A 26656-nucleotide genomic window follows, 5' to 3' on the forward strand; every position below is an offset into this window, starting at 1 on the left:
GCAAAGCTTATTATGGGATGGTGTTCCCTGATGCCCTGAAGTGCCCAATGGGGGGAAATTGTCGCCTGTTCCCTCCCCTCCCCAGACTTTAGGGGAAGCCGGGAACGAGGATCCCCGATCGCCTCTTCCCAATCCTGGAGGGAAGGAAGGGAGGGAGGGAAAGGATCCCGGCCTCTCTGCACTCCGCCCGGCCGGAAAAGAGGCGCCTCTCGCCCTGCTCCCTCCGAGGAAGAACCGGCGTTGCGAGACGCCGAAACTGGAGCCGCTCTCAAGCCAGGAGAGGAAGGAGGGGCTAGAGCGTCTCCCCCCCCAACTCTCCTAGGGAGAAAACGAAGCCGGAAAAGGCGGGCAGAAGCCTCCGTGGGGCCTCTCTGGGAACCTCCTCTCGTTCTCCCTCTCTACCCCTGTATGGGAGGTGAATTTCGGGGACTTTTGTTGCCCTTTTCCCCATTTGCGGCATTTTCGGGCGGCTGTGCGGATTCTCGCTGTCCGGCGAGGCTGCTCCGGGCAGGCGGGGCTCCTGCTCTCCCTCGGGCCGCCAGGAGGAAGGTAGCCCCGAGTCCCCCCCTCGGTGCCAGGAGGGTCCCGGGTGGATGCGGGGCAGGACGGGGAGCGTCGCCCCAGGGAGGGCAAAAGGGGCTTTTCCTTGAAGGGTTTAAGGGGGGGGGGATTATTGTGTGAATGGAAAAAAACCCCGCCTTCTCTGTTCAATTGGGCGTGGAGGGTTTTGTTTAGGGGACGAAAGAGGTTCAAAATACTTCAGTTGAGTTCATGTTCTCCCAACGGGGAAAAAAAATCCACTTTCTTTCTGCTTAGTCTAAATAGAGAAGAATTGATATAGTTTCTTTTAATATTTGAATTATTTACTTTTCTTTCTACAAAGCTGAATAGAAGCTGAAAAAAAATCATTATTTGCCTCGTTTTACTCTGAACGAGAGAGAGGATGTGATGTGGCAGCCCCTCATTGGCGGGTTTTATCCACCAGAATAGGGTGGGAAGGGACCTTGGAGGTCTTCTAGTCCACCCCACTCCTCAAGCTGGAGACCCTATACCATTTCGGACTGGTGGTTGTCTTCGGTCTGATTTAAGCATGGTATATAAAATCATACATTGCAATGTCCTACCTGTCAATGAATACTTCAGCTTCAACCATAACAACACAAGAGCACACAGTAGATACAAACTCAAAGTTAACCGCACCAAACTTGATTGCAGGAAATACGACTTCAGCAATAGAGTGGTCAATGTCTGGAATACTCTACCCGACTCTGTAGTTTCTTCCCCAAACCCCAAAAACTTTAACCTTAGACTGTCTACTATTGACCTCACCCCTTTCCTAAGAGGTCTGTAGGGGGCGTGCATAAGCGCACCAACGTGCCTACCGTCCCTGTCCTATTGTTTCTCTTATTCTTTTATTTTTCATATATGTACCCATTTCATGTATTCACAACTATGTATACTCTTATACTTATTATCTTGTAAACAATTGGCAAATCAAATAAATAAATAAATAAATAAATAAAATTATTTTCTCAAAAGCTTCCAGTGTTGGAGCACCCACGACTTCTGCAGACCGGTTGCTACACTGGTTAATTGTCCTCATTGTTAGAAAGTTTCTCCTTAATTCCTGGTTGCTTCTGTCCTGGGGGGGAGGGAATAGAGGCTTTGGGGGGCCCTCCAGGGTTCATAAAGAGGGTCTTTCTGATATTGTTTGGGCTGTTTAGAGAGCCGAAGAAAATAAATCTTCCTCTCTCCTTCACTTCTTTTTTCTTCATCCTGCAGGTGCCACCAGGAGATCCTTTGAAGAAAGTTCTGATTGGAGGATCCAATCCGGGTCAGTCACCGGGACCGGAGGTTTCGTCTCCTGAGCTTTTGGACTCGTGCGGGAGCCCATCCTCCTGCCCATGCTCCAACATTTTGGCCACAGTTCTGCTTGTTAGAGTTTCCTCGGATAGACAGCCCTGGAAGTGAGCAGCCCCTGGAAACAATGCAGGGGGTGGAAGACTTTGGCCAAAGGTCCCCTGAGATGAATCAGGGGACACTGTCCAAATGCTCCCAGTGCGAGAAATCCTTTGCTCACCGGTCCCTCCTTTTGATCCACCGGAAGCTGCACACGGGGAGTGGATCCCACCTGTGCTTTCTTTGTGGGAGCTCCTTTCCTGGAGTCTGGAGCTTTGCCAAACATCTCCGGAGCCACCCTGGAGTGAAGCCTTACAAATGCGGAGGGTGCAGGGAGCGTTTTGCTAAAGGCTCGGACCTTGGAGCCCATCAGCGAATCCACCAGGGAAGAAAGAGATCTCAGGAATCCTGGAGGCGCTGGGGAAGATTTCCTGGGAGACGGCATCTTTCTAGGCCTCCCAACAGCCCGACTGAAGAGAAGCCCTGCAAGTGTGAGCAATGTGGGGTCTGCTTTCCTCAAGCCTCAAAGCTGCTTAAACATCAGCAAATCCACACCAGAGAGAAACCTTATCAATGTCTGGAGTGTGGGAAGTCTTTCTGTAATAAACAATTGTTTCAAGAACATGAGAAAATTCTTTGCCAACGTAATAAAAAACACACAAAGGAGGAAAATAAAACATGCCCAGAATGTGGAAAAAGTTTTTCCAGGAAATCAGGATTGCTACGACATCAGAGACTACACACCGGAGAAAGACCCCATCAGTGCCCAGAATGTGAGAAAACATTTTTGATGCCTGCTGAACTTCAAAGACACCAAAGGACACACTCGGCAGAAAAGCCCTATAAATGTAAGGATTGTGATAAACGTTTTTTTCAAAAGTCAAATCTTTCTGAACATCAAAGTATCCATACAGGGGTGAAGCCCTATATGTGCATTGAGTGTGGAAGATTTTTCCGTACAATAAAAATGCTCAGAAGTCATGAGAATGTTCACAGAGGGGAAAAAAAGTTCAAATGTTTAGACTGTGGGAAAGCATTTACTCGTCAATCAACCCTTACAAGTCACTACCAAACCCATATGGGTGTGAAACCCCACAAATGCTCAGTGTGTGAGAAATCTTTTACCTGGAAAAGTACACTTGTGATGCATCAGAGAACACACTTAGAGAAGCAATATAAATGTCCAGAGTGCAAGAAATCTTTTCATTGCAAATATTATCTTAGAAAACATGTGAGGCTTCACAAAGGAGAGAAGCCCTTCAAGCGTGTGCATAAAAATATAAAGTGTCCAGAATGTGGGAAGTGTTTTCGTCACAAGTCACATGTAATTCGACATCAGAGAATTCACACCGGAGAAACACCCCATCAGTGCCCAGAATGTGGGAGATGTTTTGGGTACAAGTCAAGTCTACTTCGACATCAGAAACTTCACACTGGAAACAGACCCTATCAATGCCCAGAATGTGAGAAAACCTTTCTGGTGCCTGCTGAACTTCGGAGGCATCAGAAGAAGCATACAGGGGAGAAGCCCTTTAAATGTGGGGAGTGTGAGAAAAGTTTTCTCACAGCACCACTGCTTCGGGTTCATCAAAGAATCCACACGGGGGAGAAGCCGTACAAATGTGTGGAGTGTGGGAAATGTTTTTCTCAAAAAAGAAACCTTGGAAAGCATCAAAAGATCCATACACGAGTGAAGCCATAGAGGTGCATAAAATGCGGTAGAGTTTTGCTCAAAAGCGCAACATCAGAAAACTGGCATGGGAAAAGCCCTAATAGGCCCTGTTGATAGAACAGTTTTTCATAGTTGTTCAATCCTCAGAAGTCATATAAGAGTTCATAAAGGGGGAGCGGGGGGTTGTATTAGAAACTCTCAGAGAGCATTTTCTTATCAACTGTCCCTTAAAAATCACACTCTAATCCAGATAGGAATGATGCACTTTAAATGTTTGAAGTGTGATTTATGGTTTGCTTGGAAAAAATACTCTTTCAGCACCAGTGAATTCTTACTGGAGAGAAACTTTTATCAGGGCTTAAAATATGACAGAGATTTTTATCTGATCATCAGATCTTCAGGTGCACATGAAAAATCCACACAGGAGGAAAATCTTACAGGTGTGTAACATGAGAATACATTTCCTTGCGCATTGGAACTTCTTGCCTCCTGGAGATTGTCCATTAAAATTGCCTCCTTTAAATTTTCTTTGCCAAATTAAATTTTGTTATATTTTTTTTAAAGTTTTAATGCTGAGATGTGAAAATCTGATATGAGTGTGAATATCTAATATATAATTTGAAATTGTCTGGAAGTGTATGAAGACTCCTGCCTTGGGCAGGGAAGGTAGGACTAGAAGACTACAGCTCTTGTTATTCTGTTGTAGATCCTTTCTAGCCCTATGATTCTATGGATTTAGAAAGAAAAAGGGACATGGATGAAAAACAAAAGTGCTGACAAAATAGGGGGAAAGCTAAGGCTTCTGCTAAAACCTTGCAAGCCACCAAAAGTCTCTCTTTAGTTGGGCAGGATTAACAAATCTGGGAAATAAATAGAAACATAGGATACGTAATTCTAGAGCAGGGGTCGCCAACCTTTTGGACCTCAGGGACCAGCAAACTCATACTTTTAAATCCCGAGGACCACTAATATGAATTTTTTTAAAAAAGGATAATATATTTAATATAAATTTTTATTTTTTTTAATATTAAATATAAATTACTATTTAAAAAATTAATTTTGTAATATATAAATATATTGTGTCTCACCTTTCTTCTTTCCAAAAAAGATGAAAGAGTTCAAACTCAAACACAGGCAGGCAAGATGACTCGGTCTTTACAGAGTTAATCTTTTATACTGATAATGTCCTTGGCAGTCCAACACACTCTGCCTGCCAAGTCCCCAATGATAACAAGAAAAAACTACTCACTGAAGATTCCAAAGCAGACCACAAAACACAGTCACAACGAAACCTGGAAGAGAAGTAAAACTTTGTCCCGTACAAAGTTTCCAGAGAAAACACACCCACTTTTATCCCCTGTGGGGTGTGTCTCAGTGACTCAGCTCACTCTCTGACCCTCCCACGCCTCCTACGTTGCAGCTCACATTTCTTCCTACGACGCTGCCTGGGATCAAGCCGACATTCGTCCACTTGACTCCCTGTCAGGGGCTGCTCCGATATGCCCTCCTTCTCCTGATTAATCTCAGGCTGTTCCTCTCGGTTGTCTGCTGAAACCCGAGGCATTATCAGGGAGGAAGGCATTGCCAGAGAGGAAGGTCCTGGGGAGGAAGGCATTCCCAGTTCCTCCTCCTCATCTTCCGAGTCCTCTTCCTCTAACAGCACAGGCTCAGGAATCGGAGCCACAACATAAATATATATAAATATATATTTTTAAATATAAAAATGCTTATTTAATTATAAGAAAAAATATAACAAAAAAGCAGAGCCTCCCCCTCAATCTGGTCTCCTGTCATTTCATGTCTCCCTCAAGTCAGAGGAAACCTCTCCCTCCTTTACCAGGTGTGGCTGCCTGGAGTTGGGGTAGGGAAGGAGGGCCAGGCTGGAAGCCTCCACCCACCTTGAAGCCTCCCCCCCACCCCGGGTTTTTAACACCTGCCTTCCTTCTCCACTACTGCCTCCTCCTCCTCCTCCTCCTCTCTGGGTGGGGCGATTATGAACTAATCGAGCAGCTACACTGATACCCCAGCTGCTCTTTCCTGTTGTAAGACATGGCATCTGGAGAAAGGAGCTGGCAGCTACTATTTGGCGGTCCTGCGGGTGAGGCGAAGTCATCCCAGTCCCAGTTAAGACAGACCAGGCACAAATCCAGTGTCCAAGCCACGAGGGGTCGGGAAGAGCAGGGGGCGCGGGCGGGCACAGTTCAGCACAGCGGGCAACCTCCACTCTGGAGTCTGACGAGCCACGTGCTGAAAACAAGATGGCTGTTGGGAAGTTGGGGCAACGGGTGATACTGGTGGTGGATGGACTCATACACGCGGGAGATCGCGGCCTAGGCCTGGCCTGGGTGGGGGTAGGGAGAAAGGAACCTCTGGTGTTACCTCTTGCCTCCGTGCCTCGAGGAGGTTGAGCAGCTGCCAGCGATGCCCTCAATGGGAAGATGTTGCAAGGGGGAGGCTCAACCCACCGCTTCAGGAGTTTCTCTTCTTCCTTGCCAGAAGCACTCACACGCAAAGAGCTCACCGCCCCACTGACGCCTAACAAGCCACCTCCTTCCCACTGAGCATGTGAGCCCTTCTGGTGAGGAGGAAGAGGAGGTCGAGCCTCCCGCTCACAACATCTTCACCTCAGGGCAGCTGCTTCCTGCAGCGCAGGAGGTCCACAATCTTCCCGCTGTTGCTCGGCCCCATCGATGCGCTGAGGCAGGTATCAGTAGCCACGACACAGGTTTGCTAGGGAGTCTGCAGGATTGCCCCACCTCTCCACCTCAGCATGCTGTGGCCCACCAAAATTTTCTCATGGCCCACCAGTCAGCAACAACTTTCCTAGAGCCCAACAAAAGCCCTTTGCTGATAATTTTGTGATGATTTTAAAAGGCCTTTTGGAAGAGATCGAAATATTAATGGAAACATTAACAGATTTTTAGTGCATTAGCTGGTTTTAAAACCAATAGCTAAAAGAGGGTTTTTAAATGGGAAGGGTATGGCTTTTTTATGGTTTACCTTCGACAATAGAAAAAATAGGCAATGCCCAAAAATGACTTCGTGGGTTTCAGCACAAGAAGCATTTTATGGAAAAGAAAGAGGAGACCGCAGTAAATGGATAAAGTGTCATATCCTGATGTCTTTCCCTTTTTGTCTCATTTCTTTGAACCGCTTTTCCCCATCAGTTTGTCAATGCAGCTAGTGGACTCAAGCAACGGTTCATTTAGTGACCGTTTGAAGTTACACTGGCACTGAAAGTAGTGACTGATGACCATGTCTCAGCATCCCCAAGGTCACGTGATCCAAATTCAGCTGCTTGACCACTGATTCACATTTGTGACGGTTGCAGTGTTCCAGGGCCACCTGATCCCCTTTTGCGCCTTTTTGACAAGCAAAGAGGGGAGCCAGATTCACTTAACAGCCATGTGACTATCTCAACAACCGCAGTGATTCACTTAACAACTGTGGCAAGAAAGGTCGTAAAATGGGGAAAATTCACTTAACAGGTGTTTCACTTAACACTGGAAATTTTGAGCTCAATGGTGGTCATAAATAGAGGACTACCCATAGATGATAAGTTGAGAGCTCTTAGAAGAGGAAGGTGGAGACTACAAGGAATGTGGAGATGTTTTGTTGAAAAGTCACACCTAATGGGATACCAGAGACTTCACACCGGAGTCAGACCTTATCCATGTCCAATGTGAGAAAAGATTTGTGGAGTTTGCCCTGAACTGTGGAGACACCAGAAGGGGCACACAGGAAAGAGGCCCTATGAATGTGGGGAGTGTGGGAAAAGTTTTGCCTGAAATAAAAAACTTTAGAAATCATCAAAAGGTCCCTAGAGGAATGAAGCTATAGAGATGCATAGAGTACAATAACGTTTTGCTTCAAAGGGAGACATCAGAAAAACCACATGGGAAAAGCTCCAGTTTTGCCCTGATGGTGGAACAATTTTTCATAGTGGATCAATGCCTGGAAGTCATATAAAAGGTTGTAAGCTTTGTTAGATTTTAGAAAAACATAAAGTACAAGAAAACAAAGGAGGAAGAACTGGGGGAAAAGAGTAGGAGTAGGGAGGGAAAATTGGAGAGTGCAGACAAAAAGGGGAAAAAGCTATAGAGAAAAAGGTAAAGTCCTAAGTATCAATAACTGAATTAGAATAAACAAACAGTCACAAACTATGTTTATCATTATAAACATGCACCAAGACAAATTCCTTTTGTGTCCAATCACACTTGGACAAAAAGAATTTTTAACCATAAAAAACTAAGGTTTAAATTTCATTTATTTCAATTACAAGCAAAAATAAGAGTAGATTCCAAGTAGAAGGAAATGTAGACAAAGTTTTCTTTAATCAAATCAGTCAACTTCCCCATTCATTCTTCCATTCTGGGTATATGTGAGTCCGGGGGGCGGGGGGAGTCAAGCAGTGTAACCCAATGTCCAGTTATCATCAGCTGGACAAAAAACTCTCCCAAGACAGTTATAAACTGAAGAAATTCAGTCCGAACCCAAAGTACATATAAATTATAAATAAAAACCAACACAAACCATGCTGCAGCAATTAACGAGACAGGGCAGGATAAGGAATTGCAGACTTCAAAAGATCACGAAACACACAGTTGGAGGAGACGCCAGAACTTGACAATAAGACTTGACAAACAAAAATAATTCACGCTTTGCTTCCAGCAAGGTGCTGTGTACAAACACCCTCTTTATCCTGTTTTCCCAGCTGCAGCTAATGAAGGGAATCAGGGCCCTTTTCTCCCCTGTAACCCCCATAACTCATGTTGCTCCCTTCTCCGTTCTGCGTGCCCTAGGATGAAGAGGGGTGGCCCTGGCTCTTCCCCTGAATGCCCAGCCAGACTGTGTCCTTCCCCAATTTCTTCCACGGCCACCAGAGCCACACTCCCACTCCCTGTCAGCTGCTCGATCTCCCCCTTGGAATCAGATTCCAACATGACAGATACAATAAAAGGTAATGAAGATTTTTTTAAAAACTATATTTGAAGTGCCTTATGGAAGGGATACAAAACACCTTTCGCACGGAGAATAAAGGTGAAGTCGAGAGAGCAACTGCAGAGCCATTTACTGTTTCATAACTTTCACATGCAGAGCTAAGAGAAAGATTTAAAATAGGCAAAATGACGGTTGGAATTGAACAACAGGCTGTCAGAGAAATTGAAACTGCAAATGATGGGCATGTCATTTACTTGCTTATCCATCATCATCTCAGTGGTGTTCTTCAAAATTAATGTTCAGACTGCCACTCTTTCTATCCTTGCCTTGTCCAACTTTCTCTTCCGTAGAACGTCACAGCGAATAGCAGGGCTCCCATCATTCCGACCTTAAGATTTTGTCCCTCCAGCCTATTATCAATAAAGTTAAGAATTCTAGAAGTCCACAGGGTTTTCTTTCCTGATTCAGCCTCTCTTGAAGTCCTGATATCCATCTTGACCCCAATATCATTTTTTTCTTTCCAAAACAGGGAAGGCAAAGTCACATTAAAATTAGGTTCTACCCCTGGGGTTTCTTTGCAACCCTCCAAGCGTTTTCCAACTATTTATTCGCAAACTCCTTTAAACATTCCACACTGGGCTGAAGTTCATCTTTGGGGTTTTGTACGTTTTGCATGACGATACAAAAAAGACGTTGAGCCTAGTAAGGATGCAGAGAAGAGCAACAAAGAGGATGAGAGGGCCGGAGGCTACAACATCCAGAGGAAAGGTTGCAGGAACTGGGTATGTTAAGTCGAAGGAAGAGAAGGACTGGGAGTGACAGGATTTGAGGAGCTGTCACCAAGAAGAGGGGGACGAAGTAATTGTCACAACGTCTTGCCTCCAAAAGTTGGGAGTGCTCCATCCCTGGAGGGTTTGAAGAAGAGACTAGACAGTCACTTCTCTGCAATGGGAGGGTCTCTTGGTTGGGCTAGAAGTCCTCCAAGCTCCCTTCCGACTCTCTGATTCTCTACCTCTGCTCACTTCTGGCTTGGAAACCCACCAGATCCCCCCAGTCAGCAAACCACGATGAAAGCAAAGCTTATTATGGGATGGTGTTTCCTGATGCCCTGAAGTGCCCAATGGGGGGAAATTGTCGCCTGTTCCCTCCCCTCCCCCAGACTTTAGGGGAAGCCGGGAACGAGGATCCCCGATCGCCTCTTCCCAATCCTGGAGGGAAGGAAGGGAGGGAGGGAAAGGATCCCGGCCTCTCTGCACTCCGCCCGGCCGGAAAAGAGGCGCCTCTCGCCCTGCTCCCTCCGAGGAAGAACCGGCGTTGCGAGACGCCGAAACTGGAGCCGCTCTCAAGCCAGGAGAGGAAGGAGGGGCTAGAGCGTCTCCCCCCCCTCCCAACTCTCCTAGGGAGAAAACGAAGCCGGAAAAGGCGGGCAGAAGCCTCCGTGGGGCCTCTCTGGGAACCTCCTCTCGTTCTCCCTCTCTACCCCTGTATGGGAGGTGAATTTCGGGGACTTTTGTTGCCCTTTTCCCCATTTGCGGCATTTTCGGGCGGCTGTGCGGATTCTCGCTGTCCGGCGAGGCTGCTCCGGGCAGGCGGGGCTCCTGCTCTCCCTCGGGCCGCCAGGAGGAAGGTAGCCCCGAGTCCCCCCTCGGTGCCAGGAGGGTCCCGGGTGGATGCGGGGCAGGACGGGGAGCGTCGCCCCAGGGAGGGCAAAAGGGGCTTTTCCTTGAAGGGTTTAAGGGGGGGGATTATTGTGTGAATGGAAAAAAAACCCGCCTTCTCTGTTCAATTGGGCGTGGAGGGTTTTGTTTAGGGGACGAAAGAGGTTCAAAATACTTCAGTTGAGTTCATGTTCTCCCAACGGGGAAAAAAAATCCACTTTCTTTCTGCTTAGTCTAAATAGAGAAGAATTGATATAGTTTCTTTTAATATTTGAATTATTTACTTTTCTTTCTACAAAGCTGAATAGAAGCTGAAAAAAAAATCATTATTTGCCTCGTTTTACTCTGAACGAGAGAGAGGATGTGATGTGGCAGCCCCTCGTTGGCGGGTTTTATCCACCAGAATAGGGTGGGAAGGGACCTTGGAGGTCTTCTAGTCCACCCCACTCCTCAAGCCGGAGACCCTATACCATTTCGGACTGGTGGTTGTCTTCGGTCTGATTTAAGCATGGTATATAAAATCATACATTGCAATGTCCTACCTGTCAATGAATACTTCAGCTTCAACCATAACAACACAAGAGCACACAATAGATACAAACTCAAAGTAAACCGCACCAAACTTGATTGCAGGAAATACGACTTCAGCAATAGAGTGGTCAATGTCTGGAATACTCTACCCGACTCTGTAGTTTCTTCCCCAAACCCCAAAAACTTTAACCTTAGACTGTCTACTATTGACCTCACCCCTTTCCTAAGAGGTCTGTAGGGGGCGTGCATAAAGCGCACCAACGTGCCTACCGTCCCTGTCCTATTGTTTCTCTTATTCTTCTTTTATTTTTCTTATATGTACTCATTTCATGTATTCACAACTATGTATACACTTATACTTATTATCTTGTAAACAATTGGCAAATCAAATAAATAAATAAATAAATAAATAAATAAAATTATTTTCTCAAAAGCTTCCAGTGTTGGAGCACCCACGACTTCTGCAGACCGGTTGCTACACTGGTTAATTGTCCTCATTGTTAGAAAGTTTCTCCTTAATTCCTGGTTGCTTCTGTCCTGGGGGGGAGGGAATAGAGGCTTTGGGGGGGCCCTCCAGGGTTCATAAAGAGGGTCTTTCTGATATTGTTTGGGCTGTTTAGAGAGCCGAAGAAAATAAATCTTCCTCTCTCCTTCACTTCTTTTTTCTTCATCCTGCAGGTGCCACCAGGAGATCCTTTGAAGAAAGTTCTGATTGGAGGATCCAATCCGGGTCAGTCACCGGGACCGGAGGTTTCGTCTCCTGAGCTTTTGGACTCGTGCGGGAGCCCATCCTCCTGCCCATGCTCCAACTTTTTGGCCAAAGTTCTGCTTGTTAGAGTTTCCTCGGATAGACAGCCCTGGAAGTGAGCAGCCCCTGGAAACTATGCAGAGGGGGCAAGACTTTGGCCAAAGGTCCCCTGAGATGAATCAGGGGACACTGTCCAAATGCTCCCAGTGCGAGAAATCCTTTGCTCACCGGTCCCTCCTTTTGATCCACCGGAAGCTGCACACAGGGAATGGATCCCACCTGTGCTTTCTTTGTGGGAGCTCCTTTCCTGGAGTCTGGAGCTTTGCCAAACATCTCCGGAGCCACCCTGGAGTGAAGCCTTACAAATGCGGAGGGTGCAGGGAGCGTTTTGCTAAAGGCTCGGACCTTGGAGCCCATCAGCGAATCCACCAGGGAAGAAAGAGATCTCAGGAATCCTGGAGGCGCTGGGGAAGATTTCCTGGGAGACGGCATCTTTCTAGGCCTCCCAACAGCCCGACTGAAGAGAAGCCCTGCAAGTGTGAGCAATGTGGGGTCTGCTTTCCTCAAGCCTCAAAGCTGCTTAAACATCAGCAAATCCACACCAGAGAGAAACCTTATCAATGTCTGGAGTGTGGGAAGTCTTTCTGTAATAAACAATTGTTTCGAGAACATGAGAAAATTCTTTGCCAACGTAATAAAAAACACACAAAGGAGGAAAATAAAACATGCCCAGAATGTGGAAAAAGTTTTTCCAGGAAATCAGGATTGCTACGACATCAGAGACTACACACCGGAGAAAGACCCCATCAGTGCCCAGAATGTGAGAAAACATTTTTGATGCCTGCTGAACTTCAAAGACACCAAAGGACACACTCGGCAGAAAAGCTCTATAAATGTAAGGATTGTGATAAATGTTTTTTTTTTAAGGAAGCTCTTGTTAAACATCAGAGTATCCATACAGGGGTGAAGCCCTATATGTGCATCGAGTGTGGAAGATTTTTCCGTACTATACAAATGCTCAGAAATCATGAGAATGTTCACAGAGGCGAAAAAAAGTTCAAATGTTTACACTGTGGGAGAACATATGCTTATTCATCATCCCTTAGAAATCACTACCAAAGCCATACGGGTGAGAAACACCACAAATGCTCAGAGTGTGAGAAATCTTTTACCTGGAAAAGTTCACTTGTGATGCATCAAAGAACACACTTAGAGAAGCAATATAAATGTCCAGAGTGTGAGAAAACTTTTCGTTCCAAATATTATCTTAGAAAACATGAGACGCTTCACCAAGGAGAGCAACCGTTCAAGGGTGTGCAGAAAAATGAAAAGTGTCCAGAATGTGGGAAGTGTTTTCGTCAAAAGTCACAAGTAATTGAACATCAGAGAATTCACACTGGAGAAAGACCCCATCAGTGCCCAGAATGTGGAAGATGTTTTGGCTACAAGAAAAGTCTACTTCAACATCAGAAACGTCACACTGGAGAAAGACCCTATCAGTGCCCAGAATGTGGAAGATGTTTTGGCTACAAGAAAAGTCTACTTCAACATCAGAAACGTCACACTGGAGAAAGACCCTATCAGTGCCCAGAATGTGAGAAAAGATTTGTCGATTCTTCTGAACTTCGGGAACACCAAAGGACGCATTGGGGAGAAAAACTCTATAAAGGAGAGAGGCCCTATAAATGTAAGGATTGTGATAAACGTTTTTTTCAAAAGTCAAATCTTTCTGAACATCAAAGTATCCATACAGGGGTGAAGCCCTATATGTGCATTGAGTGTGGAAGATTTTTCCGTACAATAAAAACGCTCAGAAGTCATGAGAATGTTCACAGAGGGGAAAAAAAGTTCAAATGTTTAGACTGTGGGAAAGCATTTACTCGTCAATCAACCCTTACAAGTCACTACCAAACCCATATGGGTGTGAAACCCCACAAATGCTCAGTGTGTGAGAAATCTTTTACCTGGAAAAGTACACTTGTGATGCATCAGAGAACACACTTAGAGAAGCAATATAAATGTCCAGAGTGCAAGAAATCTTTTCATTGCAAATATTATCTTAGAAAACATGTGAGGCTTCACAAAGGAGAGAAGCCCTTCAAGCGTGTGCATAAAAATATAAAGTGTCCAGAATGTGGGAAGTGTTTTGGTCAAAAGTCACATGTAATTCGACATCAGAGAATTCACACCAGAGAAACACCCCATTAGTGCCCAGAATGTGGGAGATGTTTTGGGTACAAGTCAACTCTACTTCGACATCAGAAACTTCACACTGGAAACAGACCCTATCAATGCCCAGAATGTGAGAAAACCTTTCTGGTGCCTGCTGAACTTCGGAGGCATCAGAAGAAGCATACAGGGGAGAAGCCCTTTAAATGTGGGGAGTGTGAGAAAAGTTTTCTCACAGCACCACTGCTTCGGGTTCATCAAAGAATCCACACGGGGGAGAAGCCGTACAAATGTGTGGAGTGTGGGAAATGTTTTTCTCAAAAAAGAAACCTTGGAAAGCATCAAAAGATCCATACACGAGTGAAGCCATAGAGGTGCATAAAATGCGGTAGAGTTTTGCTCAAAAGCGCAACATCAGAAAACTGGCATGGGAAAAGCCCTAATAGGCCCTGTTGATAGAACAGTTTTTCATAGTTGTTCAATCCTCAGAAGTCATATAAGAGTTCATAAAGGGGGAGCGGGGGTTGTATTAGAAACTCTCAGAGAGCATTTTCTTATCAACTGTCCCTTAAAAATCACACTCTAATCCAGATAGGAATGATGCACTTTAAATGTTTGAAGTGTGATTTATGGTTTGCTTGGAAAAAATACTCTTTCAGCACCAGTGAATTCTTACTGGAGAGAAACTTTTATCAGGGCTTAAAATATGACAGAGATTTTTATCTGATCATCAGATCTTCAGGTGCACATGAAAAATCCACACAGGAGGAAAATCTTACAGGTGTGTAACATGAGAATACTTTTCCTTGCGCATTGGAACTTCTTGCCTCCTGGAGATTGTCCATTAAAATTGCCTCCTTTAAATTTTCTTTGCCAAATTAAATTTTGTTATATTTTTTTTAAAGTTTTAATGCTGAGATGTGAAAATCTAATATGAGTGTGAATATCTAATATATAATTTGAAATTGTCTGGAAGTGTATGAAGACTCCTGCCTTGGGCAGGGAAGGTAGGACTAGAAGACTACAGCTCTTGTTATTCTGTTGTAGATCCTTTCTAGCCCTATGATTCTATGGATTTAGAAAGAAAAAGGGACATGGATGAAAAACAAAAGTGCTGACAAAATAGGGGGAAAGCTAAGGCTTCTGCTAAAACCTTGCAAGCCACCAAAAGTCTCTCTTTAGTTGGGCAGGATTAACAAATCCGGGAAATAAATAGAAACATAGGATACGTAATTCTAGAGCAGGGGTCGCCAACCTTTTGGACCCCAGGGACCAGCAAACTCATACTTTTAAATCCCGAGGACCACTAATATGAATTTTTTTAAAAAAGGATAATATATTTAATATAAATTTTTATTTTTTTTAATATTAAATATAAATTACTATTTAAAAAATTAATTTTGTAATATATAAATATGTTGTGTCTCACCTTTCTTCTTTCCAAAAAAGATGAAAGAGTTCAAACTCAAACACAGGCAGGCAAGATGACTCGGTCTTTACAGAGTTAATCTTTTATACTGATAATGTCCTTGGCAGTCCAACACACTCTGCCTGCCAAGTCCCCAATGATAACAAGAAAAAACTACTCACTGAAGATTCCAAAGCAGACCACAAAACACAGTCACAACGAAACCTGGAAGAGAAGTAAAACTTTGTCCCGTACAAAGTTTCCAGAGAAAACACACCCACTTTTATCCCCTGTGGGGTGTGTCTCAGTGACTCAGCTCACTCTCTGACCCTCCCACGCCTCCTACGTTGCAGCTCACATTTCTTCCTACGACGCTGCCTGGGATCAAGCCGACATTCGTCCACTTGACTCCCTGTCAGGGGCCGCTCCGATATGCCCTCCTTCTCCTGATTAATCTCAGGCTGTTCCTCTCGGTTGTCTGCTGAAACCTGAGGCATTATCAGGGAGGAAGGCATTGCCAGAGAGGAAGGTCCTGGGGAGGAAGGCATTCCCAGTTCCTCCACCTCATCTTCCGAGTCCTCTTCCTCTAACAGCATAGGCTCAGGAATCGGAGCCACAACATAAATATATATAAATATATATTTTTAAATATAAAAATGCTTATTTAATTATAAGAAAAAATATAACAAAAAAGCAGAGCCTCCCCCTCAATCTGGTCTCCTGTCATTTCATATCTCCCTCAAGTCAGAGGAAACCTCTCCCTCCTTTACCAGGTGTGGCTGCCTGGAGTTGGGGTAGGGAAGGAGGGCCAGGCTGGAAGTCTCCACCCACCTTGAAGCCTCCCCCCCACCCCGGGTTTTTAACACCTGGCTTCCTTCTCCACTACTGCCTCCTCCTCCTCCTCCTTCTCTGGGTGGGGCGATTATGAACTAATCGAGCAGCTACACTGATACCCCAGCTGCTCTTTCCTGTTGTAAGACATGGCATCTGGAGAAAGGAGCTGGCAGCTACTATTTGGCGGTCCTGCGGGTGAGGCGAAGTCATCCCAGTCCCAGTTAAGACAGACCAGGCACAAATCCAGTGTCCAAGCCACGAGGGGTCGGGAAGAGCAGGGGGCGCGGGCGGGCACAGTTCAGCACAGCGGGCAACCTCCACTCTGGAGTCTGACGAGCCACGTGCTGAAAACAAGATGGCTGTTGGGAAGTTGGGGCAACGGGTGATACTGGTGGTGGATGGACTCATACACGCGGGAGATCGCGGCCTAGGCCTGTCCTGGGTGGGGGTAGGGAGAAAGGAACCTCTGGTGTTACCTCTTGCCTCCGTGCCTCGAGGAGGTTGAGCAGCTGCCAGCGATGCCCTCAATGGGAAGATGTTGCAAGGGGGAGGCTCAACCCACCGCTTCAGGAGTTTCTCTTCTTCCTTGCCAGAAGCACTCACACGCAAAGAGCTCACCGCCCCACTGACGCCTAACAAGCCACCTCCTTCCCACTGAGCATGTGAGCCCTTCTGGTGAGGAGGAAGAGGAGGTCAAGCCTCCCGCTCACAACATCTTCACCTCAGGGCAGCTGCTTCCTGCAGCGCAGGAGGTCCACAATCTTCCCGCTGTTGCTCGGCCCCATCGATGCGCTGAGGCAGGTATCAGTAGCCACGACACAGGTTTGCTAGGGAGTTTGCAGGATTGCCCCACCTCTCCACCTCAGCATGCTGTGGCCCACCAAAATTTTCTCATGGCCCACCAGTCAGCAACAACTTTCCTAGAGCCCAACAAAAGCCCTTTGCTGATAATTTTGTGATGATTTTAAAAGGCCTTTTGGAAGAGATCGAAATATTAATGGAAACATTAACAGATTTTTAGTGCATTAGCTGGTTTTAAAACCAATAGCTAAAAGAGGGTTTTTAAATGGGAAGGGTATGGCTTTTTTATGGTTTACCTTCGACAATAGAAAAAATAGGCAATGCCCAAAAATGACTTCGTGGGTTTCAGCACAAGAAGCATTTTATGGAAAAGAAAGAGGAGACCGCAGTAAATGGATAAAGTGTCATATCCTGATGTCTTTCCCTTTTTGTCTCATTTCTTTGAACCGCTTTTCCCCATCAGTTTGTCAATGCAGCTAGTGGACTCAAGCAACAGTTCATTTAGTGACCGTTTGAAGTTACACTGGCACTGAAAGTACTGACTGATGACCATGTCTCAGCATCCCCAAGGTCACGTGATCCAAATTCAGCTGCTTGACCACTGATTCACATTTGTGACGGTTGCAGTGTTCCAGGGCCACCTGATCCCCCTTTGCGCCTTTTTGACAAGCAAAGGGGGGAGCCAGATTCACTTAACAGCCATGTGACTATCTCAACAACCGCAGTGATTCACTTAACAACTGTGGCAAGAAAGGTCGTAAAATGGGGAAAATTCACTTAACAGGTGTTTCACTTAACACTGGAAATTTTGAGCTCAATGGTGGTCCTAAATAGAGGACTACCTATAGATGAAAAGTTGAAAGCTCTTAGAAGAGGAAGGTGGAGACTACAAGGAATGTGGAGATGTTTTGTTGAAAAGTCACACCTAATGGGACACCAGAGACTTCACACCGGAGTCAGACCTTATCCATGTCCAGAATGTGAGAAAAGATTTGTGGAGTTTGCTGAACTGTGGAGACACCAGAAGGGGCACCCAGGAAAGAGGCCCTATGAATGTGGGGAGTGTGGGAAAAGTTTTGCCGAAATAAAAACCTTTAGAAATCATCAAAAGGTCCCTAGAGGAATAAAGCTATAGAGATGCATAGAGTACAATAAAGTTTTGCTCCAAAGGGAGACATCAGAAAAACCACATGGGAAAAGCTCCAGTTTTGCCCTGATGGTGGAACAGTTTTTCATAGTGGATCAATGCCTGGAAGTCATATAAAAGGTTGTAAGCTTTGTTAGATTTTAGAAAAACATAAGGTACAAGAAAACAAAGAAGAAAGAACTGGGGGAAAAGGTTAGGAGTAGGGAGGGAAAAATAGAGAGTGCAGACAAAAAGGGGAAAAAGCTATAGAGAAAAAGGTAAAGTCCTAAGTATCAATAACTGAATTAGAATAAACAAACAGTCACAAACTATGTTTATCATTATAAACATGCACCAAGACAAATTCCTTTTGTGTCCAATCACACTTGGACAAAAAGAATTTTTAACCATAAAAAACTAAGGTTTAAATTTCATTTATTTCAATTACAAGCAAAAATAAGAGTAGATTCCAAGTAGAAGGAAATGTAGACAAAGTTTTCTTTAATCAAATCAGTCAACTTCCCCATTCATTCTTCCATTCTGAGTATATGTGAGTCTGGGGGGGGGGGGCGGGGGGAGTCAAGCAGTGTAACCCAATGTCCAGTTATCATCAGCTGGACAAAAAACTGTCCCAAGACAGTTATAAACTGAAGAAATTCAGTCCGAACCCAAAGTACATATAAATTATAAATAAAAACCAACACAAACCATGCTGCAGCAATTAACGAGACAGGGCAGGATAAGGAATTGCAGACTTCAAAAGATCACGAAACACACAGTTGGAGGAGACGCCAGAACTTGACAATAAGACTTGACAAACAAAAATAATTCACGCTTTGCTTCCAGCAAGGTGCTGTGTACAAACACCCTCTTTATCCTGTTTTCCCAGCTGCAGCTAATGAAGGGAATCAGGGCCCTTTTCTCCCCTGTAACCCCCATAACTCATGTTGCTCCCTCCCTGCGTGCCCTAGGATGAAGAGGGGGTGGCTCTGGCTCTTCCCCTGAATGCCCAGCCAGACTGTGTCCTTCCCCAGTTTCTTCCACGGCCACCAGAGCCACACTCCCACTCCCTGTCAGCTGCTCGATCTCCCCCTTGGAATCAGATTCCAACATGACAGATACAATAAAAGGTAATGAAGGCTTTTTTAAAAACCATATTTGAAGTGCCTTATGGAAGGGATACAAAACACCTTTGTGAGTCTTCGCACGGAGAATAAAGGTGAAGTCGAGAGAGCAACTGCAGAGCCATTTACTGTTTCATAACTTTCACATGCAGAGCTAAGAGAAAGATTTAAAATAGGCAAAATGACGGTTGGAATTGAACAACAGGCTGTCAGAGAAATTGAAACTGCAAATGATGGGCATGTCATTTACTTGCTTATCCATCATCATCTCAGTGGTGTTCTTCAAAATTAATGTTCAGACTGCCACTCTTTCTATCCTTGCCTTGTCCAACTTTCTCTTCCGTAGAACGTCACAGCGAATAGCAGGGCTCCCATCATTCCGACCTTAAGATTTTGTCCCTCCAGCCTATTATCAATAAAGTTAAGAATTCTAGAAGTCCACAGGGTTTTCTCTCCTGATTCAGCCTCTCTTGAAGACCTGATATCCATCTTGACCGTGACATCATATTTATTTCCAAAACAGGAAAGGCAAAGTCACATTAAAATTAGGTTCTACCCCTGGGGTTTCTTTGCAACCCTCCAAGAGTTTTCCAACTATTTATTCGCAAACTCCTTTAAACATTCCACACTGGGCTGAAGTTCATCTTTGGGGTTTTGTACGATTTGCATGACGATACAAAAAAGACGTTGAGCCTAGTAAGGATGCAGAGAAGAGCAAGAAAGATGATGAGAGGGCCGGAGGCTACAACATCCAGAGGAAAGGTTGCAGGAACTGGGTATGTTAAGTCGAAGGAAGAGAAGGACTGGGAGTGACAGGATTTGAGGAGCTGTCACCAAGAAGAGGGGGACGAAGTAATTGTCACAACGTCTTGCCTCCAAAAGTTGGGAGTGCTCCATCCCTGGAGGGTTTGAAGAAGAGACTAGACAGTCACTTCTCTGCAATGGGAGGGTCTCTTGGTTGGGCTAGAAGTCCTCCAAGCTCCCTTCCGACTCTCTGATTCTCTACCTCTGCTCACTTCTGGCTTGGAAACCCACCAGATCCCCCCAGTCAGCAAACCACGATGAAAGCAAAGCTTATTATGGGATGGTGTTTCCTGATGCCCTGAAGTGCCCAATGGGGGGAAATTGTCGCCTGTCCCACCCTACCCCCACCTTTGGGGGAAGCAGGGAGCGAGGATCCCCGGTCGCCTCTTCCCAATCGGGTGGGGGGGGAAGGGAAGGAGGGAAAGGATCCCGGCCTCTCTGGACTCGGTCCGGTCGGGAAAGAAGGGCCTGTCGACCGGCTCCCTCCGAGGGAGAAACCGGCGTTTGCAAGACCCCGAAACTGAAATCACTCCTAAGCAAGGAGAGGAAGGAGGGGCTAGAGCGTCTCCCCCACACTCCTAGAAGAAAACGAAGCCGGGAAAGGCGGGGAGAAGTCTCCGTGGGGCCTCTCTAGGAAGCTCCTCTCGTTCTCCTTATCAACCCCGTATGGGAGTTTTGTTGCCCTTTTCCCCATTTGCGGCATTTTCGGGCGGCTGTGCGGATTCTCGCTGTCCGGCGAGGCTGCTCCAGGCAGGCGGGGCTCCTGCTCTCCCTCGGCCGCCAGGAGGAAGGTAGCCCCGAGTCCCCCTCGGTGCCAGGAGGGTCCCGGGTGGATGCGGGGCAGGACGGGGAGCCTCTGGGCAAAGCGGGGGGGAGCCTCGCCCCACGGAGGGCAAAGGGGGCTTTTCCTTGAAGGGTTTTTTGGGGGGGATTATTGTGTTGATGAAGGAAATACCCGCCTTCTCTGTTCAATTGGGGGTGGAGGGTTTTGTTTAGGGGGCGAAAGAGGTTCAAATTACTTCAGTTGAGTTCATGTTCTCCCAACGGAGAAAAAATCCACTTTCTTTCTGCTTAGTCTAAATAGAGAAGAATTGATATCGTTGCTTTTAATATTTGAATTATTTACTTTTCTTTCTACAAAGCTGAATAGAAGCTGAAAAAAAAAATCATTATTTGCCTCGTTCTGCTCTGAACGAGAGAGAGGATGTGATGTGGCAGCCCCTCGTTGTGGGTTTTATCCACCAGAATAGAGTGGGAAGGGACCTTGGAGGTCTTCTAGTCCACCCCACTCCTCAAGCCGGAGACCCTATACCATTTCGGACTGGTGGCTGTCCATTATTTTCTCAAAAGCTTCCAGTGTTGGATCACCCACGACTTCTGCAGACCGGGTGCTACACTGGTTAATTGTCCTCATTGTTAGCAAGTTTCTCCTTAATTCCTGGTTGATTTGTTTCCATTCATTATTTCTTGTCCTGCCTCCTGGTGCTCTGGACAATAGATTGACTGTCCTCTCTGCAAACTTTAGTTTCCCCTAAATTTTCCCCTAAAAATTGAATCACTGATGCTTGTCTTTTTTCCCTAGGAAATTCTGGGATATTTTCTTCCTGTGGCAGAAATGCTGGATTTTGCCTCTTTTTTAGAAACTATTGAAGACTGCTCTTTTGTGGGCCACTGCATATTCCCTTCCTGAGGGAGAACATGCCAGTTCCAGAGGGGATTCATTGGAGTGGAGTAGGATAGATAGAAGGGGCTTTGCTCTCCGTTTTTGTTTTCTTCTAAAAGTGACAGGCTTCCATCGGTCTTCCTCTTCAGGTTCATACATAGGGTCACTTTTTTAAATGGAAGCTGTTTCTTCCCTATTGTGTTCAAACTGAATTGCTGGCCATGATCAATGTATTTGCATCCTCCCTAAAATATTAAGTAAAAATGGGAAGCCATTCTAGGAGGGAGACATATTCAATCTTTAGTTTGTACTCTGTACACAATTAGATCTACCTGGCACATCCCAATCCTAAGGGTGGTGGGAGGCTTTGTAGCTTGTCTCACATGATGTAGCATTACTGCCCTCCCCTCCCACGGAAAAGGAAAAGACGGGGATCATCCCCAGTTCAGGCAGGCAAGTGGGGGCCAACAAGGACTCTGTCAGCCATCCTTCTCATCGTGCTAAGATAAGGGAAGGAGAGGACAGCCACACAGGGAGGATCCCAGCATTGCTTTGATTCTGGGGGGAGGGAATAGAGGCTTTGGGGGGCCCACCAGGGTTCATAAAGAAGGTCTTTCAGCTATTTGGGCTGTTTAGAGAGCCAAAGAAAATAAATCTTCCTCTCTCCTCCACTTCTTTTTTCTTCATCCTGCAGGTGTCACCAGGAAAATCTTTGGACAAAGTCCTGCTTGCAGGATCCAAGCCGGCTCAGCCACCGGGACCGGAGGTTTCATCTTCCAAGCATATGGACTCATGCTGGAGTCCATCCTCCTGCCCATGCTCCAACCTTTTGGCCAAAGTTCTGCTTGTTAGACTTTCCTTGGATAGAAAGCCCTGGAAGTGAGCAGCCCCTGGAAACAATGCAGGGGGTGGAAGACTTTGGCCAAAGGTCCCCTAAGAGGAATAAGGGGAGACTCTCTAAGTGCTCCGAGTGCGGGAAATCCTTTGCTCACCGGTCCCTCCTTTTGATCCACCGGAAGCTGCACACGGGGAGTGGATCCCACCTGTGTTTTCTTTGTGGGAGCTCCTTTCCTGGAGTCTGGAGCTTTGCCAAACATCTCCGGAGCCACCCTGGAGTGAAGCCTTACAAATGCGGAGGGTGCGGGGAGCGTTTTGCTAAAGGCTCGGACCTTGGAGCCCATCAGCAAATCCACCAGGGAAGAAAGAGATCTCAGGAATCCTGGACGCGCTGGGGAAGATTTCCTGGGAGACGGCGTCTTTCTAGGCCTCCCAACAGCCCGACTGAAGAGAAGCCCTGCAAGTGTGAGCAATGTGGGCTCTGCTTTCCTCAAGCCTCACAGCTGCTTAAACATCAGCAAATCCACACCAGAGAGAAACCTTATAAATGTCTCGAGTGTGGGAAATCTTTCCATAATAAACAATTGTTTAGAAAACATGAAAAAATTCACACAGGAAAGAATCCTTATAAATGCTTAGAGTGTGGAAAACATTTCACTCGAAGCTCATCTCTTTGCAAACATAATAAAATGCACACAGAGGAAAGCAAGACGTGCCCAGAATGTGGGAAAACTTTTTCCACAAAATCATGCTTGCTGCGACATCAAAGAGTTCATACTGGAGAAAGACCCCATCAGTGCCCAGTATGTGGGAAGTGTTTTGGTGAAAAGTCAACCCTAATTCGACATCAGAGACTTCACACTGGGGACAGACCTTATCCATGCCCAGAATGTGAGAAAAGATTTGTGGATTCTTCTGAACTTCGGAGACACCAAAGAAGGCACAGGGGAGAAAAACGCAAAGTCTCACAGTGGGGAGAGACCCTATCAGTGCCCAGAATGTGGGAAAAGTTTTTCCAATAAGATATACCAAATTCGACATCAAAGTATTCACACCGGAGAAAGACCCTATCAGTGCCCAGAATGTGAGAAAAGATTTGTCGATTCTTCTGAACTTCGGAGACACCAAAGGACACACACGACAGAAAAGCTGTATAAATGTAAGGATTGTGATAAATGTTTTTCTTTTAAGGAAGCTCTTTTTCGACATCAGAGTATCCATACCGGGGTGAAGCCCTATATGTGCATCGAGTGTGGAAGATTTTTCCGTACAATACAAATCCTCAGAAAACATGAGAATGTTCACAGAGGGGAAAAAAAGTTCAAATGTTTAGACTGTGGGAAAGCATTTAGTTGTCAATCAAGCCTTAGAAGTCACTGCCAAGCCCATATGGGTGAGAAACACCACAAATGCTCTGTGTGTGACAAATCTTTTACCCGGAAAGGTGCACTTTTGAAGCATCAGATAATCCACTTAGAGATGCAATATAAATGTCCGGAGTGTGAGAAAACTTTTCGTTGCAAATATTATCTTAGAAAACATGAGAGGCGTCACAAAGGAGAGCATGTGCAGAAAAATGAAAAGTGTCCTGAATGTGGGAAGTGTTTTGATCAAAAGTCAAACCTAATTCGACATCAAAGAATTCACACTGGAGAAAAACCCCATCAGTGCTCAGAATGTGGGAAATGTTTTGGCTACAAGGAAAGTCTATTTCGACATCAGAAACTTCACACTGGAGAGAGACCCTATCAATGCCCAGAATGTCAGAAAACATTTGTGCTGTCTGCTGAACTTCGGAAGCATCAGAAGGGCACACAGGAGAGAGGTCCTGTAAATGTGGGGAGTGTGGGAAAGGTTTTCTCACAGCAACACTGCTTCGGTACATATGCAGGAGTCACACCTAATTCAATATGAGAAACTTTACACCAGAGAAAGACCCCATCAGTGCTCAGAATGTGGGAAATGTTTTTTTGAAAAGTCATACCTAATTCGACATCAGAGAATTCACAGCGGAGAAAGACCTCATCAGTGCTCAGAATGTGGAAAATGTTTTATTCAAAATTCATACCTAATTCAACATCAGAAACTTCACACCGGGGAAAGACCCCATCAGTGCCCAGAATGTGGGAGATGTTTTACCTATAAGACACACCTAAATCGACATCAGAAACTCCACACTGGAGACAGACCTTTTCAATGCCCAGAATGTGGGAAACGATTTGTGGAGTCTGCTGAACTTCGGAGGCATCGGAAGGGGCACACAGGAGAGAGACCCTATAAATGTGGGGAGTGTGGGAAAGGTTTTCTCACAGCAACTCTGCTTCGGGTTCATCAGAGAATCCACACGGGGGAGAAGCCATACCTGTGTGTGGAGTGTGGGAAATGTTTTTCCCAGCAACAACACCTTAGAAGGCATCAAAAGGTCCATGTGAGAATGAAGCCATAGAGATGCACATAGTGCGGTAAAGGTTCACTCAAAAGCAAGACAACAGAAAACTCACATTGAAAAAGTCCTAATAGGCCCCTATGGTTAGAGGTTTTTTATAGTTGTTCCACTCTTAGAAGTTATATAAAAGGTCATAAAGGGGGGATTAGAAACTCTCAGATCGTGGAAGAGCATTTTCTTATCAACCATCGCTTAAAAATCACACTCTAATCCAAATAGCAAAGATGCACTTTAAATCTTTGAAGTGTGATGTATGGTTTGTCTGGAAAAATACTCTTTCAGCATCAGTGAATTCTTACTGGAGAGAAACTTTTATCAAGGCTTAGAATATGGCAGAGATTTTTATCTGATCATCAGATCTTCAGGTGCGTATAAAAAATCCACACAGGAGGAAAACCTTACAAGGTGTATAACAAGGGAATACTTTTCCTTGCCCATTGGAACATCTTCCCTCCTGGAGATTGTCCATTAAAATGGCCTCCTGGAGATTTTCTTTGCCAAGTTAAATTTTGTTGTAATTTTTAAAATTTTTAATTCTAAGATGTGAAAATCAGACGCGAGTGTGAAAATCTAATATGTAATGTGAGATTGTTTGGAAGTGTATGAAGACTCCTGCCTTGGGCAGGGAAGGTAGGACTAGAAGGCTATAGTTCTGTTATTCTCTTGTAAGTTCCTTTTCACCCTATGATTTTAAGAATTAAAAAAGAAAAAGAGAGATGGATGAAAAGCAAAAGTGCTGACAAAAGAGGGGAAACTAAGGTTTCTGCTAAAACCTTGCAAACCACCAAAAGTCTCTCTTTAGTTGGGCAGGATAAACAAATCTGGAAAATAAATAGAAACATGGGATGTGCATCCTAGAGCACAGCAGAAGCCCCGAGGAAAGAAGGACTTTGATGATAATTTTGTGGTGATTTTAAAAGGCCTTTTGGAAGAGATCAAAATATTTATGGAAACATTGATTTTTAGTGCATTAGCTGGTTTTAAAACCGATAGATAAAAGAGGATTTTTAAATGGGAAGGGTATGGCTTTTTTATGGTTCACCTTCGACAATAGAAAAAGTAGGCAATGCCCCAAAACCCAAAGTTTCAGCACAAGAAGCATTTTATGGAAAAGAAAGAGGAGAGCGCAATAAATAAAGTGTCTTTCCCTTTTTGTCTCATTTCTTTGAACTGCTTTTCCCCATCAATTTTTTCAATATAGCTAGTCGACTCAACAGTTCATTTAGTGACTGTTTGAAGTTAAATGGCACTGAAAAATGTAACTGATGACCATGTCTCAACATCCCCAAGGTCACGTAATCCAAATTCAGCTGCTTGATCACTGACTCACATTTGTGACGGTCACAGTGTTCCAGGGTCACCTGATCCCCTTTTGCGACCTTTTGACAAGCAAAGTCAAGGGGGAAGCCAGATTCATTTAATAACCCTGTGACCAGCTAAACAACTGCAGTGATTCACTTAACAACTGTGGCAAGACAGGTCGTAAAATGGGGAAAACTCATGTAACAGGTGTTTCACTTCACAATGGAAATTTTGGGTTCAATGGTGGTCGTAAGTAGAGGACTACCTATAGATAAGTTGAGAGTTCTTAGAAGAGGAAGATGGAGAATACAAGGGGAAGTCAAATGAATGTGGAGATGTTTTGTTGAAAAGTCACACCTAATGTGACATCGGAGACTTCAGAGACTGGAGTCAGACCCTATGAATGGCCAGAATGTGAGAAAAGATTTGTGGAGTCTGCTGAACTTTCCAGACACCAGAAGGGGCCCACGGGGCAAACCATGATGAAAGCAAGGCTTATGGAATGTTCTTTCCTGGTGTTCTGAGGTGCACAATATGGGACAGTTATGGCCTTTTTTTTTTTTTTTTACAATTGGTCATCCCATGCAACCTCTGATCCATGAGTGTCACGTGGCTCCATCTACTTGTGGTTTGCACCTCCTGTTGCTGCACTTTAGCTCAATGCACCTGGGAAGAGGAGCCCAAGTGGGAACA

General features: G+C 45.1%; 4 protein-coding genes across 4 annotated transcripts in view; all 4 read left to right on the plus strand.

Moving 5' to 3' along the window:
* The window catches only part of LOC113432319 (uncharacterized), a 46464-nt gene that overhangs the window by 13582 nt on the left and 6226 nt on the right, over positions 1–26656 (plus strand).
* Positions 370–14516, plus strand: LOC113431248 (uncharacterized). The gene is made up of 3 exons (XM_087953139.1): positions 370–549; positions 1783–4134; positions 14332–14516. The coding sequence occupies exon 2, from the start codon at positions 1988–1990 to the stop codon at positions 3599–3601; it is 1614 nt and encodes a 537-aa protein (XP_087809265.1). The 5' UTR covers positions 370–549; positions 1783–1987; the 3' UTR covers positions 3602–4134; positions 14332–14516.
* On the plus strand, positions 9960–14516 carry LOC113429340 (uncharacterized). The gene is made up of 2 exons (XM_087952996.1): positions 9960–10139; positions 11380–14516. The coding sequence occupies exon 2, from the start codon at positions 11585–11587 to the stop codon at positions 13655–13657; it is 2073 nt and encodes a 690-aa protein (XP_087809122.1). The 5' UTR covers positions 9960–10139; positions 11380–11584; the 3' UTR covers positions 13658–14516.
* LOC148131737 (uncharacterized) lies at positions 22181–25816 on the plus strand. Its single transcript, XM_087952927.1, is given in 4 exon segments — positions 22181–23167; positions 23169–24022; positions 24025–24090; positions 24093–25816. Coding segments are annotated over 4 exon segments (2379 nt in total). The 5' UTR covers positions 22181–22277; the 3' UTR covers positions 24662–25816.

Source organism: Notechis scutatus, chromosome 2 (assembly GCF_049901735.1).
Source record: "Notechis scutatus isolate UNSWTSFEM ecotype Mainland chromosome 2, rNotScu1.2, whole genome shotgun sequence".
In the NCBI taxonomy this organism is placed as follows: Eukaryota; Metazoa; Chordata; class Lepidosauria; order Squamata; family Elapidae; genus Notechis; species Notechis scutatus.